Raw genomic sequence first — 17593 nt, 5'->3', positions numbered from 1 at the left:
CACAAGATGTCTCCTGCTTCTTAGCAAATTATAGAGGTCAGTGAAAGTATAGGGTCTCATCTATAACATGTTTAAACAGATGTTCAGTATGCTCTAACACTAAGTGTATATGAGCTCTTCCACCAATCCAATTTTTTAAGGTACAAATACATTTTCAAGTTAAATTGATATAATAACTAGAGACGTTCCTATTACTCCTAAAGTACTAGCAACACCCTCATTATTAGTAATCATGGTAATCTTGATACCTGTATAAGGATAAAATATTAATACCAAACTATATAACAAACAGATAAAAATTAAAAACTCATCAATACCAATATGAAAATTCACATATATAACTAAAAATTCATATATAATACTAAGACAATTATGCTCAATGTCAACAAGTGAAGTCATAACATAAAATATAATTATAAAAATTCATAACATAATGATCATAATACATAGAAACTAACAATATCACTTTTTTTTAGACCTCATCCTCCTATTTCTACTTTCTTATAGAGGAACTCTAAAAAATCCTTCCTTTTCCCAATATCATATCGAAAAAATAATACTTTCTTTTCTTTTGTATCCTACAAAGAAGGAGCGGGATGGCAAAGATTTGTGTTTAAATCATAAATTTCTTGAATAACATCAATCCGTCTATTTACTTCAAAGCTTTTCCCAACTTCTATTAAAATTTGAATTGCAACAGAAAATTGTTCAATATAAGTCACCATTGCTTCGTACCTCTCCTCCATTACTTGAGCTCGATGTTTAAACTTACTCAACAAAGGAGTTTGACGACACGTCTATGGGTACTAGTTGAAGCATTTCCATCACTTGATCCAAGTGTTTGTTCAATCATTGAATCCGTCGCTCCATGTCCTATGTACACTTCATCTTTCTCATTGTGACTATCTTTTGTCACTTCCTTTGTTTCACTGTCGCCTCCTTCCATAACAACATAGCTTCTCGTTGCTAAATTTTCTCCAACTACGATATAGATGATTTCGTAGTTGCGACAACTTTAATGGTTAGGAAAATTTGTGACATGTCAAATTCTAATATATGGTTAGGAACCAGTTCCAAAGCATAGGTTTGGTTGTCAGTCGGGGTGGCACTAAGCCAAACGGTTCGAGCTCGGCTCAAGCTCAAACTTGAAATAAGCTTCGTTAAGTACAACAAGCCAAATTCGAGATTTTCCAAGCTCAGCTTGTTAGCTCGTGAGCCGATTCATTAGCATAAATTTTTTAACGAAAAATGCAGCCCTTTTGGGTCCCTCAACATCTAATGTTATTGTTTGTTAATGGAATAAACACTACTAATTGAAGTATTTGTTCTTTCTTTTAGGTCTATTAAGTTTATTATTATACATTATTATGATCTATTGCAAAATCTTGGACTCCTTTGTGATAACTTGCAGTTCAATGGTATTAAGTTCTTAAAAATGTTCTCTTTATTTATTTTTGTAATTTTTTATTTTTATAGTTTTAAATATAGGTTGGAGATCGAACCCGACTTGAGCTCGAGTTCAAACTCGATTAAAATTTTTGGGTTTGAGCTCAATTCCATTTTAGCCTTGAGGTTAAAATGGATGCCACCCTAGCTGTCTGTAAGCGACTACTTACCAGTTATATTTTAGTAAGATCAGCTTTTAGCCTCTTACAATCCAAGTTTCAGATTCGTGGTAAACCAAGGCATGGCTTGTAGGATGTACCAAAGCTTTGTTCCGATTCAATTATCAACTGCTATAAAACAACACTTCAGAAGTAGATATAGTAAGGTTTCCTGTTGAACAGAACTCATATACTCCTTTGACAATATAAATTTTTCCACTTGAGAACGATGTGGAGCGACTTTATTCAGTGCCGGCTGTAGGAGAAGAGGAAAGCTCGTCACTCATTTGCTCTCAATAGGGTAGCAGAAACTGCTGAAACCAGTCAGCAGATTTCTTTGCATATCGAGGGAGGCCTGGCGACTTGTAATCCACATAATGAAGACCAAATCTGACTGTGAATCCTGAGGTCCACTCCCAGTTGTCGAGTAAGGACCATATGAAATATCCTGTCACATTGCAGCCGTCTTCCCTGCCACCATCACCATCGCCGAAACGTAAATATCCTTTACTCATAACAGAGACGAAACTTCGGTTTTCCTGTCGTTAGTGCTACTTACTTGATAGCAGCAAGCAGGTTTTTGAGGTATTCTCTGTGATAGTCGATTCGTTTCTGGTCTTGGAGTGCTTCCTCGACAGAATTATGTGGTAGATTTGCCTCATCTATGCCTGCAAAATGTAAACACCGCCACCCATATCAAGCAGGATTAGCTCCTCCGTGGATGTTAATGGCGGACTATTGATCAAGTGAACATAGTTACCATTTTCCGTGATGATGACTTGTGGGTTCCCGTAGCGGTCCTTGATGTAATTCACAGCCTTCCTGATTCCCCATGGCACAACGTATAGCCATTCTGATGCACCCTACAGCACACCAGAACCAACATCGATACATTACTATTTAAAAAATCCGAATCCACAAGATTATAATAGGTTCAGAGCTCACGGTCTCATTACTGATGGGGACTCCATCGATTGAAGCTGCAGAAATGCAATGAAATATTGCAGTCAGCCTACTGGAACGAAATGGAACTAAACTGTACAACAGGCAAGAGAAGAGGAAAAGGCACTTACGAAAAGGTAATACTCCTGCATCCACAAATGTGTCGTTGTTGAGAACACCTTTCGCCAACGTGTTGTTGGAGATGTCCCAAGCATAGTAAGTAGTGTAGTGATTGATGCCCACGAAATCCAAAGACCCTTTGAGAGCCTCCGATTCATTCTTGGAGAAAACTGGGAGCCTTTCCTTCACTTTTTCTCTCATAGACGAAGGGTAGTCACCAAAATAAAAAGGATCCAGGAACCTGTTTTCATGACCTCACTGATATCATACAAATATAGAGCTGATACGTTTATTTGAAGGGTATTTGTTCTTACCATCCAACTTGAAAATCAAGGGCTACTTGAACTATCTGAGAATCTTGTGTAGAATTTGACATGGGTTCAATCCAGATCATGTCCAAAGTTATCCCAATCTGTCCTCCTTGTTTTTCCTACATTTCAGATTGAAAAAGGGTTGGTAACTACCAGCTGCAAATTGGAACTCAGTGATGGGTACCTGAAATTTAGTCTTGTAAGTCGTTGATGCAGCTGAATGCGAGAGGAGGACATTGTGTGCTACTATATACGGCTCAGTAGATGAATTCCCAACAGAGCAAGTTGAGTTTGGAAGATGAACGGAGCATCTACCAGGGGCTCCCATTCCAAAATCATATCCAGTAATTATAAAACCATGAGGCTCATTGAAAGTTATCCAGTGCTTAACTCTGTCTCCAAATGCTGCAAAGCACAACTCTGCGAAGTTGGCGTAGTCCGTTCTGCAAAACCAGTGCTCATGAAAATCATTCTGTACTTTCCGTCTTGGGCATTCATCAATCAGAATTCTTGTAATTTGGCAAACTCAGCCCGATATTAGTTAAAACGAGATCGCATTCTATGATCGCAGCGACGAATTGAAAAGCTACTGGGAGACTAAATTACTCACATTATTCTTGGACTAAGCCAGCCACCATATGCGTCTTGAAGAGCTTGTGGTAAGTCAAAATGATATAATGTAACGACAGGGGCAAGGCCTGTTTCATTTACACAGGGTTTCATTTATTAATCAAATGCAAAAGTGGGTTCCTAAATCCAAATGAAACCCCCTGAGATTTTCTGAGCTGGTCCTGGCATGACACAGAGTCAGAACTGTCCATTTCGGACCCAATGGACAGCTATGATTCTTTGTTATGATGAGATATGGCTCAGAAAACCCAGTTCTTGGAAACCATGGGAAGTTAAAATGAGAATTCTGGTACCAGAAGCAACGAGAGTGTCGATCAGATTGTTGTAGTAATCAACCCCTGCTTGGTTCACAGTCCCACTACCATCTACAGATATATGAAACAGCAAATATGAAGTTAGAGAGATTGCTCTTAGTTCTCTTTGCCTTATAATTGTTTCAGGAGGTTGCAACTTCGCATGTATAAGGTCATACTTTGGAAAATCCGAGACCAGGATATGGAGAACCTGTAGGCATCCACTCCCAGATTATACATTAGATCGACATCCCCCTGCATTCATGGGTACTTGGATTACAGATGAGCAAAGAAAAATGCAACCTTGAGCGAGAAAAATAACAATGAAAGAAAGAACTTGCAGACCTTGTACAAGTGATACTGATCAACAGCCACTTCCCCGGAGCTTCCATCCGCAATCTGACCTGTAAAACATATTCTTACTTTATGAGCACATACATGATCAGCTACTCACAGATGTTTAGATATAGATTTACCGGAATTCAAAGCATAAGTGTCCCAGATGCTGCTTCCTCTCCCATCCAGCTTAGCTGCGCCTTCATACTGTGGGAAACTGATGCTGCTTAGTAAGTGAAGCTGTTAAGAAAAAGCATGAGGGAATACTAGAGTTGATGATACTGACCTGGTAAGCAGCAGCAGCAGTGCCGAAGATAAATCCTTGGGGAAAGTCCCGGCGGCCTAAGCTCTCATTCTTTGCAGCTTCAGCGGCGCAAATCAAGAGAAGAAGAAGGAGATAGCGGTATCCCATGGAAGGAGAGTTGGAAGTGATCGATCCTTGTGGAAGTGATAGCATGAAGAAGAAAAGAGAGGAACAGATGCCAGGTAAAGGAAATAAACAACGTCACTCAAGAGAAAAGCCGGCAAGGAAGGAGAGATGCCGGCGGAGCAACAATGTACCTGACGGAGATTTAGAGAAGATGGTACCCAGGGGAACCGTTATAGTATTAATTTCTGCATTGGTTGTATAAGTTTGTTCACGAAACGCTTTAAATAAGATTTCTCATGTTGGATGCACTTGTTTGAAACAAACAGGTCTCTCGACTTCTACACAAACGTTGGGTTTCTAGGCCCATCACGCGCATATTTACCAAAATACCAGTTTGAAAAAACTTATTTATGAAAACAACCTCCTCAACTTATTTGCAAAACTACCGAACTTTGACCGGTCCACTGTATAAGTGGACAGTCAAAGGTGACATGTAAGCTTTGATTGCTTACGTGTTGACACCTCATCAGTGCGGTATGGTAGTTGAATACATGGGCTGCCACGTCATTATTTTTACACTTCATCTGACACATCATTATCAATTTTCCTCTTTGCCCCGTCATCCTCGCCACGTCAGCTAAGTCATCCTTTATATTTTTTTCGTTCTAATGTTTCTTCCTCGATCTATCTCCTCTCCTCTCCTCTCGCCCTAGCTCTTGCTGCCGCCGCTCAGCCATGACCTCTGCCCTGCTGCCGCAGCTCGGCCTCGGCCGCTCCCCTGCTGCCCCGCTCGGCCTCGCCCTTGCCCTCGACGCCCCCCTCTCAACCGCTCTCTCTACGTCTCAGCTTCATCTCTCATTCTTCTTCTCCGTTCCCCTCTATTCATCCTTTCGCCGCCTCCTCTCTTAATACCTTATCATTTCACTCTCTTACCGCCCTTTCTCTCAAAACCGAAGCCCTACTCACCCTCCAAACCCGAATTTAAATTTTAGAAGCCGATTTAGGAGGGTGAGTTTTTAGGGTTTTTGTTAATTGAATCTAATTATTGTATTTAATTATAATGTTGATTTGAATTTAGGTGTTTAATTACTGTATTGATTTTTTTATGATTTACTATTTAATTTCTGATTTTATGTTAATGAAATTTTTGCCAAATTAAAATTATTGTAAAGTTTTGTAAGATTTTTAATTAAATAATATATTTTTTAATAATTTATTATTTTTTAAATAAGGTGATAAAAAGTTTAAAAATAAATTATATTTTTAAACACTAAAAAAACTTTTTTGTATATTTTTTAAATTTATAAATATTTTAAATGGATAATATATGGGTAAGACTTAAGAGTAATTTTGTTTCTATTTATAAATATTTTAAATGGATAATATATGGGTAGGACTTAAAAGTTAGATTATTTCTATTTATAAATATTTAATTTTCTAAATATTATTATTTTGTAAATAAGGTGATAAAAAGTATACAAATAAATTGTATTTTTAAACTCTAAAATAACTTTTTTGTATATTTTTTTAATTTATAAATATATTAAATAGATAATATATGGGTAAGACTTAAGAGTAAGATTTTTTAAATTTATAAATATTTTAAATCCATAATAAATGGGTAAGATTTAGATTTTTTCTATTTATAAATATTTAAATTTTTTAAATATTATTATTTTGTAAATAAGGTTATAAAAAGTATACAAATAAATTGTATATTTAAACTCTAAAATAAATTTTTTGTATTTTTTAATTTATAAATATTTTAAATCTTATTAATTTACTTATTTTATTTTATTTTTTAAAATATGAAGAAATAAAAAGTGTAATGATAAAAAAATTAATTAATAAATATTTTAATTGATATTAAATGGGGTTAAATAAGTAAGAGTTAATTTTTTAATTTTTATTAATTTTTAAAATAATTTATTATTTTAGATATAAGGAAATAAAAAGTGATTTGAATTTTTTAAAATTTATTCAAAATTTTATCATGTAATGACATGGCCGCTGACATGGCAAAATACGTGTCAACTATAATGACGTGGCAGACAATGTGTTAATCTACGGTGTCGCACTGATGACATGGCGACGCGTAAGCAGTCAAAGCTTACGTGTCGCATTTAACTCTCCACATATACAGTGAACTGGTCAAAGTTCGATATTTTTGCAAATAAGTTGATACCGTCATTGTTTTCATAAATAAGTTTTTTCAAACTGTTATTTTGTAAAATTCCCTTAATGGAATTGTGTTTCTAGGCATCGAGTGCTAGAGAAAAAGGTAATATAGAAGCCAATTCCAAAATATAAACCTGTAAAATTACCGAGGACAAATATTATGTATTGATTCACCTCAAAAAGTGTATAAACCACAATAAGATTACAAAGCCAAATCTCTCATAAGCAAATGTAAAAATATTAATAAATAAAATTTTAAACACTAAATAAAATACACAATGATCAATTTCACATGCATTAGTTTTATTACCCACGATGACCTCCATGCTCTTAATCAATAGGCGGTTTTTTACATATAGCCACATATGGTGGGGGTTCTGCCCCCGAACCCCTGGGGAGGGGGGCTCCCCGCAATGACCTTACCGCGAATGTCGACCCGTGTACTGAATCAACATAAAGTGTTAATTAGGCTCTACAATTTAACACGCACAATATCACAATATCTTCCTCGTTTCAAACTCATTACAAGAGCAATCATAAGACTACAAATCAACTTGTACCAATTGGCCATGTGGTGTAGTTACTTGAAATTTATGATAATCAAATCAAACATTTCCCTCCCACGATCCCTCCTCTTCATAAAAAATTATTCAACCCATGAACTGTAGCATTCAATCACATTTGCATAAATAACGATCTCGCACCTTTCAATACACTATCTATTTGTTTTTGGCATATTTGTAGTTATCTTTCCAAAACGTCTATTGCCATCATATATATATGTCCATTGAGGTTTAAAATTTGAGTTGTCAACATTCTCTTTGCACTTTCATTTATGACTTCAATGAGATCCATAATGACATTGAATTTTTACTTATCAGTACCTTCAATAGCCCTTCATATCAACTTAACTAATTCATCATCTTTAATTGTTCTCTTAAAGTTATCTATAATATGACACAAATGATAGTAGTGGTTGAATCTATGGGATGAGTAAATAGTAGGTACAACATATGCTAATCCTTTATGCCGATAAAAGAATATAGTCAAATTATTTTTCAGTAAAAGTGTTTGTAAATGCCACAAAAATCATTCTCAACTTTCATGAATTTCTGACTCAATAACCACAAATAATGAAAATAATCCACCATGCTCATCCAATGCAGTTGCTATCAACATTATGTCAAAGTATTTGTGATATAAGTGTGTCCTATAAAAAAAAAGGTCTAATATACTCAAAGCTTCTTATAGATGGACCAAATACCCAAAATAAATGTTTAAACCCTCGATCCCCGATAAAATTTATACACTATAATCTATAAACAAACCCCAAGGTTTGCATCTTGCATGAAAGCAATGCATATGATTCAACCTAATCACCATGAATCACTTTTAATGTAAGACACTTTGCGGTCCACATCTTTGAATATGAAATTTTAATTAAAAACATCTTTAGTGGACCACCTAATATCGGCAAGTGTCATAATAAACTTGATCTTTACAATAGGCATAATATGTTTACATATAAATACTAAAGTTACTACCCATTACCATACTAAAAGATGATATAATGCATGTGTGATCTCTATCATATTTTCTTAATTTAAAATAAAAACCAAATCAAATTAATGAGGTTGACACCATCCATGGATAACAATCTATCATACAATCATTTTGTCAGACATGAATAAGTTATTTGATGAATAATTTCTCAATATTTCTTCCAATACTTTCTTACTTTCAAAAATTAGACCAACATTTCTATTAATATTATTACAATCTACAATATCATTAACCCAATCATTCCCATCTTTTGCACCCACCAAAACATCATTGGAAGCTGCAACTATTTACTCCATCTTTCTCTTTCACCATTCATACCTTTTATGTTATCAAAATTAGTACCGTTTATGCTATTTTTATCATAAAATTTTCATTTAGACCTTCTACCAAACTCAAGATCTTACATATTTTCTCCAATATTTACATTAAGAATTTTTTTAAGAATCTCACTTCCCTATCTGTAAAATTTGAAATCATACTTTTGGGATTTTTTAGAAGATTCTTGACTTGTTGGATGCATCCACGAGATGGTTTGGCATATGTATTAGCAAGAATAGTTCATGCTTCTTGAGAAGTGGTTGCTCAAACAACGAATAAGATAATTGTAGGAAACAGATAACCGGTGAGGGCATTAAGGATCAGTAAATATTGTCGAACCCAAACATTGTAAGCTGAATTTGGTGTTGTAGAGTGGTTCACAATGGACAAGGTTTTCAGTGGATAGGGTTTGCAGTCATCAATGTACCCCAGGAGATCATAACCGATAAAGAGAGTTTCAAACAAAAGTTTCTATGAGAGACAGTTGGTAGAGGTGAGTTTGAGAGGAGTTTGTGCAAAAATATTGATGGTAATTAAATGAAATTCATTGGTGTTGAGTGTACTAGAGCAATTGGAGTTTCATTTGTAGTGGTCATAGTGGTAATAGTGATGGTACCAAACCAAAAAAGTCAGTAGACAGGGCACTAGTTAAAGTTGATGGTTTGGCTTCCAAGTAAGCAGATGTTTCGTGATCTATGCAAAAAATATAATAGGTGCATGTCAACTCTATTGCGCAGTTGAATAAAATTTTATTGATCGTAATGATGAGGCGATTTTAAGGGTTCCCCTCAATCAAATACAGGGGTGGACAAAAGGAACGAACTCATTTGAAATTGATTCAAACATGGTTAGGCCAGACTCGGCTGGTGTCCTAGGATCAATGGTGCAGAAGTAGAAAGACTAGATGAGCGTGATAGCAAAATAGGGCAAACAACTTTGACAAAAGCTATAACAACTGATTCAGTCGATGATGGGATGATTCTAGGAATCGTTTTTGGGTTTTTGAGATTGTAGATGGGTCAAAAACGTTGGTTAGTGACAAAAGGAGAAAAAATGGAAGGAAAATGAGAGAGTACGAATTGATGGTGGGCGTCAGCACTGCAAGAACTCTGTGCAAACAGCTGAGAGAGGAAGGTGGTAGGCAGCGGGCCAATGTCACAAATGATGGCAGGGAGGTCAATGACGGAAGGGCGACGACATTCAGAAGCAAAATGGAGCTGCTATTTCTAATTTGGGTTGTCGATGCAGAAGATTACTCGCCCAAGGATCTTCAACTCTGATACCATAATATGATTTATTGTTTGTTGAACTAAATGACAAATTTTCTATTGAATATAAATCATTTATATAATACAAATTTACAACAAGAATCACCTACACAGAAGAATGATTCAAAGCTAATTTAACTAACCATAAATTAAAAGAATTTATACAAATTAAAACAAGTCAAACTTCAAAAGCAAGTCTGTGTGGTAAGTTCATTTTGTTGGGGCTGCTCAATATCTTCGTGAGTCTAACATTGTTTCAGGTTTGCTTTTATATGAATTATGCGATTTTTATAGATATTTACATAAAAAAAAGGAGTTTTATCGTCGATCGTCGTGGACAAATTACTACCAATCCAATCCGTTGCTGAAAATAACGTTTTTGTTCTTTCTGTCGATGAGTAAAGGAGGTTTGATGTATCCGAAGAAGACAGCCTCTTTGCCACCTTCAAAAATTAAATGTTGCCTCCGCCACTGGAAGAGGAATCAAACTTTTAAGCGGATAAACCTCTTTTTCTCTTTTCGAGTACTTTTCATTAACCACACCTCCACTGACAGATGTCTTTACAGTTCCCACCGAGTGACTAGATTGCCCACTGGCCACTGTTGTCATTGCGATTGACTCGTGAGCTTAATCCAGAAAGAAGATAATCTGGTCCCTCCCCACTTACACAGGTCAGTTCTCAACAGCCGGAGTCCACTCGTAATTGCATCTAAAGAAAAAACAAATAGAGAATGAGTCGTAACTCAGAACACAACTGATTGATTGGTTGTTCCTTGTACCAGTGTACTACTGAAGAACATCACAGGGGCGACGGCGCTGAGGAATGGATAAGATCTACCTTGCGTGGACTCCGGACTTGATTCTTATCCGAACAATCTCCTATTTTTGTTTTTGATTCTGAAAGGCATTTCAATCTCTGTATATAACGCCTACTAAAATGTCTTTCCGCAGCCGTCTCTGTTTGCCACCTAACGCAATGACAGCTGAAAGCGGAAGTGGAACGCACGCAACGGAAAACTCTCCCACTCTTCCAGTCCAGGTCCACTTCTATTACTAAATCGCCAGTGCGACATAATTGCCGGTCAAATGCCTCAGATCCAGATTGCCTTCCCCCACACATGGCGTCTTCCCAACGCACCACTCATTTTCTTCCACGTGGCCCTGATTAAAAATAAAGCCTAGCTACTCTCAAAAGTTTCCGCTGTTTTATATGCGGTTTTAAATGACTAAAACACCCTTAACCCGACATCGCCGTTAAAATCGCCTTCGACCTTGGTCACCGCTTTTTGTCCATCATGTGACATCATTTCACCTGAAATCGCTCTACCAACACCAAATCAGTGCTTACTCGTGCCCCAAATTTCGCCCTCCCCCTGGCTCTCGTTTCTTACCAAGTTGTGCAAAAAACCGGCATGAGAAGAACTTTCTAGACGGATCCCACGGTCCCACCCTTCGCTAATTCACGCTGGCCCCCACCCTGTCACATGTTCTACGTCGAGAAAGAGGCTGATACCTTTCGAACAACCCCTGTTGCCGTTTTTACCCCTGATCTGTCTGAGGTAGAGCCGTAGCAGTATTCAGCTTAAGGAATCTTTTAACCTAAATTTAAATGCTAATTATGAGCATTACCGACTTGAGTTCCGTTAAAGTAGATTTCTCTTTAATGATTACTGATTAGATGATTTAATGAGTAGAATTTTTTAGGTTCAACAAATTTTGAGCACATCGGCGCGGGAGAGTAAATAGGCGGCACGTTGGTAATTTCCAGCGCTGGGGCGGTTTAATTGGGTCATTACGTCTACGTTTCTGGATCGCGATGTGGACGACGAGCTGGGGCCTTGGTGCGAGAGGAGAACTCTTTTCCTCTTCAGTTATATTCACTCCCGAGTCACGAGGCCTTGGGCGGCATTAGATGGTGACGACAGAAGACTCCAGCGAGGAACGACCCAACAATTTCCCAAACGTTGGAGGACTACTTAAACGCAATGGATTAGATTTTTAAGTGGAAACTTTGGAAGTCTCTTTCGGAAATCTCTTGCTTTCCTCCTCTCCCGGTTCCTTCTTCAATGGCGCATGCTGCGCCAGCCTGATCTGCATTTGCATGTGCTGATCTTTGTCGCCTGCGTTTTCAGCTCCTCTCGTTTATCTGCGCGTTGATCTTGCTTATTTGGTGCGAGAAAGAGGAAACTAACGAAGGAAGATGCTGGACGGTTTGCTTGGCCGGGGGTTTTCCTCGAAATGGTAAGAAGGAGAAAAATCTTTCATCTCATCTTGTCCGTTTGACATTCTTTCTTCAACTTCCAACTCCAATTTGGTTGACGACTTTCTCCGGTTGGTGGCAGCAAATCACTGATCGCGAAGCTCAAGAACCGTACGGGCATTCTGAAGAGGAAGAAGAGAGCGGTCATTGGATACTTGAAGAAAGACATAGCTGACCTTCTCCTGAATGGTTTTGATACCAATGCCTATGGCAGGGTCGGTAACTTATCCCATCTTCGCCGTTATTCTTTTCTTAGATTGGCGGAACATGATTATTCTCTTAGCTGAGTCTGTCAAAGCGCTTCTTCTGCAATTGCCTCTGAGCTTTCGCGGAGGATTCACTTTTTTTTTTTTTTCTTTCTAATCTCCTGTTGAATTTGTATATTTTAGCACTCCGTTAATGTAGATTGCCAGCTATTATTCTCTGGTTTGAGATATCCAGTAATTTTCCTTTTCATTCTTTAACTTTTTTTTTTTTTTGTGAAATTTATCCGACTTTACTGTTGTATTAAATATTCTTGTTCTGTATTTTAAAAAAAGTATGTTATACGAAATATGTAGTACTACTACTAGCCTTCACATTATCAGTTGACTGTTTTCTATTTTTCATGTCAATTACGTCAGTTTTTGAAATCGTGATTTAATGATTCTCTTTGTGCTTGAGCTACTGATTTTAATGCGATGCTACTTTGGAAAAAGAGTGTCATTTGTTTTTCTTAGCACGGAAGCTAGACATTTGATCTAAATTGATGGAAAATATGACCTATCAAAGATAGGAGTTTGCTGGGCTTTGATCTACTTAACCTCTTCTCTGATAGTCAAATCCTTGGCCAAATTGCAGTGATTTGCAATTTCAATCTGTTTGGAAAACTTCTATTATTTGTTGTCTTTTTGGAGAGATAGAAGCCCAATGTTTTAGGGCAGCACTAAAAGTTTGACCATGGTTTGTGCTTGGCGCTTTGCCTTTGTGGATAGCTCAGCAGATAGACAATCCAGGTTTAAGCTTAGACCAAAGCATATAGTGAACTCAATTAAATTTCTTTCAGGAGCATCAGCGGTTCAATATTCTAGGGTATTCAGGGATATGAGGTTGTCATAGATATACTGGTCCCCTCTTTGCAGAGGGACTGAGTTCAAACTTGAATCTAGTCATTTTGTTACTTCATCAAATTGCGCTCATACCTAAGTAACAGTTCTCACTTCAAAGATGACAAGACTGCCCCCTTTTTAGCTTTATGGAAGAAGATGACATTGTAGACCACCCCTGGATGATACGGATCATTCCAACTTGCATTTCAGCATATCTCAACCTTTTTCGTTGTTATGAGGGAAATGTCTCTGCTGTTTGTGCTTATTAGAAGGATGTTTTGTGTGTTACTCTTGCCATATTTCTACTGATGTGCGAGAAGGAATTTATTATGTTTCCTTCATATGCCATGTGACAGGTTGAAGGACTGATAGCTGAGGTTAACCGTGGTTGCTCTTATGAGTTAATGGAGAAGTTCTGTGATTGTATCTTGAGCCAGCTTTCATTGATGCGGAAGCAGGGGTATGTATGACTTTCTGACAACTTTGTTTTGGTAAATTTCTCTTTTGTGGTTGGTTTCATAAGTCTGTCAATGTGACATCTTTTAGTAGTACTAGTTTTTCTAACATATTCATGTTGATACACTGCTAATGAAGAGTAGGATGGTGATACAGTAATCTCAATGAATAAAAAACATACAGGCAGTCTTTGGGGCATGCTCATGGTCAGCAAGGAATATTCCTTAACAAAGAGTCTATTATGCCCACATGATTGTCTTTATTTGGTCACAAATAGTACCAACAAAATGACAAATGGCTTGGGCCATTTGGTTAAATGGTCACATGGGGGGATTTCTAGTGTGAAGTCTTGAGCTCTAGTCTCATGAAGGTAAAGGATTTCAACATTCAAAAAAAAAGTGACCAATTATATATCTAAGAAAAGAATAAAAAATTATCAATGATATGTTCAAAAAAAGTGTAATACAAAACAAAACTTGTTGATGGTTAAGCTGCAACTGCCGGAGGTATGTTCGGATGACTGGCTTGTTCTTGAATGGAGAACTTGACCAGATTATTTCATGTCAAAACTATGCAGTTCCAAAAGTGGAAGAACTAGCAGCCTGCAAGAAGACTACTTTGCACTTTAGGCTGTTCAGCATCATATCCTAAATTAGTTAAGCTGGAATTTATTCTTTACTTTGTTTCCTCTAACTATAGAAACCGACACTTTTGTCTTTCCGATAAAAGAAAGAAAAATACAAGCATTCGTTGCTTGTGTACCTCTCTAATTTTGTGCTCAAGTTGTTTAAAAGTCAAATATATGTCTCAAGATTTGGCACAATATGTACTATATACATGTTCTGGTTTCAAGGATTGATGATGTTCATGCATAACCGGATAGAATGTTGATCCCATGTGTTTAAAATGAAACAATCAAGTATCTCATTAACATCGTTTTTTATCTTCCACTCTGAGTAGTTAGATGGATCTGTTGTCCTGATTAGATTGACCAAACTACTTCCTACCAATGTAAATACTGAAACTTCATCAATTGATTGGGCTCTATTAGAGGGTTCAAGAGTAGATTTTTTTATATCTTTTGATGTACAATGTAATTGGATGGATCTCAGCCATTTCTAAACGACGATTCGTAAATGCATTTGAAACATTAATTTTCATTTTGTAGGTAGTCACTTATGTGTACTGACCAGGAAGACAAAATACCTTCTCTATGCTAAAACTTTTTAGGCACCTGGTTTCTGTTTGCTTGATATGGGATTCCTCACTTAACGGGGGGACAAGGTATTTTTTCTCAAAAAAAGAAAAAGAAAAAAAAGACCAAAAGGCATTTACTCGAGAGAACTGTGCAGAGGTTGTTTAGATATGTGGAAAGTGATTTGGCTGCCAGATGATTTTTTTTGTTTGTTGAATGGACAGATGAAATTGGAGGTTCTATATATCAACATCAGTCATGATTGATAACCACTCTGTCCTTCTTAGAAAAAATAAATAAATAAATTTGATAACCACTTTGGATAGTTGGACTTTTGCTCCTAACTTGTTTAATGATGTGATAATACCCATGCTTTTGAGTTGCTGAGAAGTTCAAAACTCAATATACTAGTATCGTACCATCGAACTGCATATCATTATTTTTTTATCCACCTATTCCTTTCTGTCCCACTTTATGTTTATATGAGTGGAAACATGACTGCTGTTTGCACTAGTAAGGCTATCTAATTATTTCTTTCCTCAATTCTTTTTTTTCTGAACACATCATATTTTCAATTTTTACAGGGACTGCCCTGAAGAAAGCAAGGAGGCTGTTGGTACTGTGATGTTTGCTGCTGCAAGGTATGCTGATTTGCCAGAATTATCTGACCTCAGGCGAATATTTACAGAGAAATACGGTAACTCACTGGAGTCATTTGTAAATCAAGAGGTGATAAATCTCCTCCTGCTCTCTATATGCCTTCTGAGTGTCTATAGTTCAAACTTTATGTCAATGATTTTGTTTTTTATTAGTTTGTTGACAGAATTTCATTGAAACCTCCCTCAATAGACCAGAAGCTGGAGCTGATGCAAATTATAGCTTTAGAATTTTCAATAAGGTGGGATGTCAAGGGATTCAAAGGGAAGATTTCTAATCCATCTACAATTCCAGGCGTAAGTACCACCGGTATTCCATCTAAGTGGCTGTTGTCATATTTGAGTTCATTAGACAAACGATGAAAATAAAAGAATGCTCTACATGTTGACCAAGATATTTGATGTATTAATTGCATTCCTATATAGGCCATAAGGCGATAATACCCATTCCACTTGTAATCGAGTATGATGATGATAAGTGTAGGGTCTTTTTCCAATGTAGCTATCCATGGAACATACAGTCTAATGAACTGCTATCTAATAGTTTGAACTTCTTTTTATGCAGGAATGGCAAACAAAGCGTGGTTCTGCTACCAATGGTAAGGACAATGCAGCAGAAAAAAAAAAGCAAGAGGTTTTGTCTAACAGAAATGAATTCAGTCGTGGGCCTCCCAGAAAAGAAGTCAAAGCAGAAGCACTAGACTCGCATGAGAGGCAAAGCTACTTATCCCATGGAAGGGTGGAACTCCATACTGGCCCTGTCTACACAGAAAGAAAAGAGGTGAAAGCAGACAGAAGAGATGCCCATGAGAAGGAACATCTTTCATCTCATGGGAAAGAGAGAGCAGAACCCAATCCTAGAGCTAAATTTACTAACCAACCAGAGTTCAGTAAGGACAATAGGAACCATCATCCTGTGGCAAGCGATAACAAGAATCTACCAGGGCTAAATGCATCAGTTTACAGTGAATCCACTACTTACTGTAATACTATACCTCCCCCTTATGTTAAACCAAATGGACCCAGAAACAGGAACAAGCTGGAGGTGCAATATTCTGGATATGATGATAATGGGTGCAGTAGCCCACTGAAGCAGAGGTTGCAAAGAAGCCAGATGGGGTCAAATCCTATCCACACTGAAAGAGAGGTAACTCGGTCTCCTATAAAGTTTGTTAGTCAAGGGGACGACGATGACATTGACCATCATAAATTTCTGCCTGATGCAAAGCCAAAACCAAGATCTGTTAGGAGGCAACACAAGAAACCACCCTCAGTTGAGGAGGAATGCCCCACTGCTCAAGAAAGTATCACAGAAAAATCAAATGGAGTGAGAAGCCAAGGACTCGGAGGGGGTGGGAGGACTACTTCTGATCGTAATGCTGATGAAGAGGAGATGATGGACAAATTACTCTTGCATTACAGCAAGAAGAGCTCGTCGACCTCACTGGATACCCGCAAAAAGACAGAAGGTCTGAAAGTTATACCCCCTGGTAATGATGAGGCCCCATGTCTTCGGAAGAGAAGAGAAAGTTTACGTCCGGAGTCCATCCGCGTTACAGCTAGAGCAATATCGCTTCCCTCGCAGCCAGCAACGGAGGTCACAAAGGTGCCTACTCGAGCCACTTCATTTGAACCTGATGGTTGCAGTCCGAACGGTGTCCACGTCCATCCTAAACTACCTGATTACGATGAACTAGCAGCCCGATTTGCTGCACTGAAAGGAGGGAAGAAATTCTAGTCATAACTCTTATTATCATGATATATCAAAGGTTTGTCCCTGGATGTCAGCCCCCGAGCCCCAAGCAAAGCTATTATTTTTGCACTGTTAAATCCTCTTTACTTCATTTGTTTCATTTGCAAAGTATATGCAAATCCATTTGCTGCGTGATCCTATACTCGAAATTTAATAGATATGCAAGTTCCAAACATGACAAATTGAGATGTGTAGAGCAATCTTATATATGAATATAAAAATGTAACATCATTCATTTTTGTGTATGTTTC

General features: G+C 37.4%; 2 protein-coding genes across 3 annotated transcripts; one reads left to right on the top strand and one right to left on the bottom strand.

Annotated features, from left to right (window-relative positions):
• Window positions 1-1897: 1897 nt before the first annotated feature.
• LOC137940452 (beta-glucosidase 40-like) lies at window positions 1898-4170 on the bottom strand. Its single transcript, XM_068785527.1, has 10 exons — window positions 4080-4170; window positions 3901-3972; window positions 3588-3675; window positions 3162-3420; window positions 2981-3096; window positions 2678-2907; window positions 2550-2584; window positions 2365-2467; window positions 2164-2272; window positions 1898-2075 (listed from the first exon to the last, which is right to left on the bottom strand). Exons 1-10 carry the CDS (start codon window positions 4159-4161, stop codon window positions 1898-1900), a joined length of 1272 nt encoding a protein of 423 aa, XP_068641628.1. The 5' UTR covers window positions 4162-4170.
• A 7590-nt stretch (window positions 4171-11760) lies between these two features.
• Window positions 11761-17529, top strand: LOC137942163 (uncharacterized). 2 transcript variants are annotated; one of them, XM_068787855.1, is made up of 7 exons: window positions 11761-12175; window positions 12277-12409; window positions 13639-13742; window positions 15518-15662; window positions 15746-15886; window positions 16155-16736; window positions 16818-17529. In XM_068787855.1, the coding sequence occupies exons 1-7, from the start codon at window positions 12135-12137 to the stop codon at window positions 17325-17327; spliced, it is 1656 nt and encodes a 551-aa protein (XP_068643956.1). In that variant the 5' UTR covers window positions 11761-12134; the 3' UTR covers window positions 17328-17529. The 2 variants fall into 2 exon arrangements, with proteins under 2 accessions (XP_068643956.1, XP_068643955.1); XM_068787854.1 differs by having other exon boundaries at window positions 16155-17529.
• The last annotated feature ends 64 nt before the right edge of the window (window positions 17530-17593 follow it).

Source organism: Aristolochia californica, unplaced genomic scaffold, assembly GCF_029961685.1.
Source record: "Aristolochia californica isolate CCGP_79_NKW_82.1479 unplaced genomic scaffold, dmAriCali1.0.hap1 SCAF_9, whole genome shotgun sequence".
NCBI lineage: Eukaryota > Viridiplantae > Streptophyta > Magnoliopsida > Piperales > Aristolochiaceae > Aristolochia > Aristolochia californica.
This window is presented reverse-complemented; position numbering and strand designations above follow the sequence as displayed.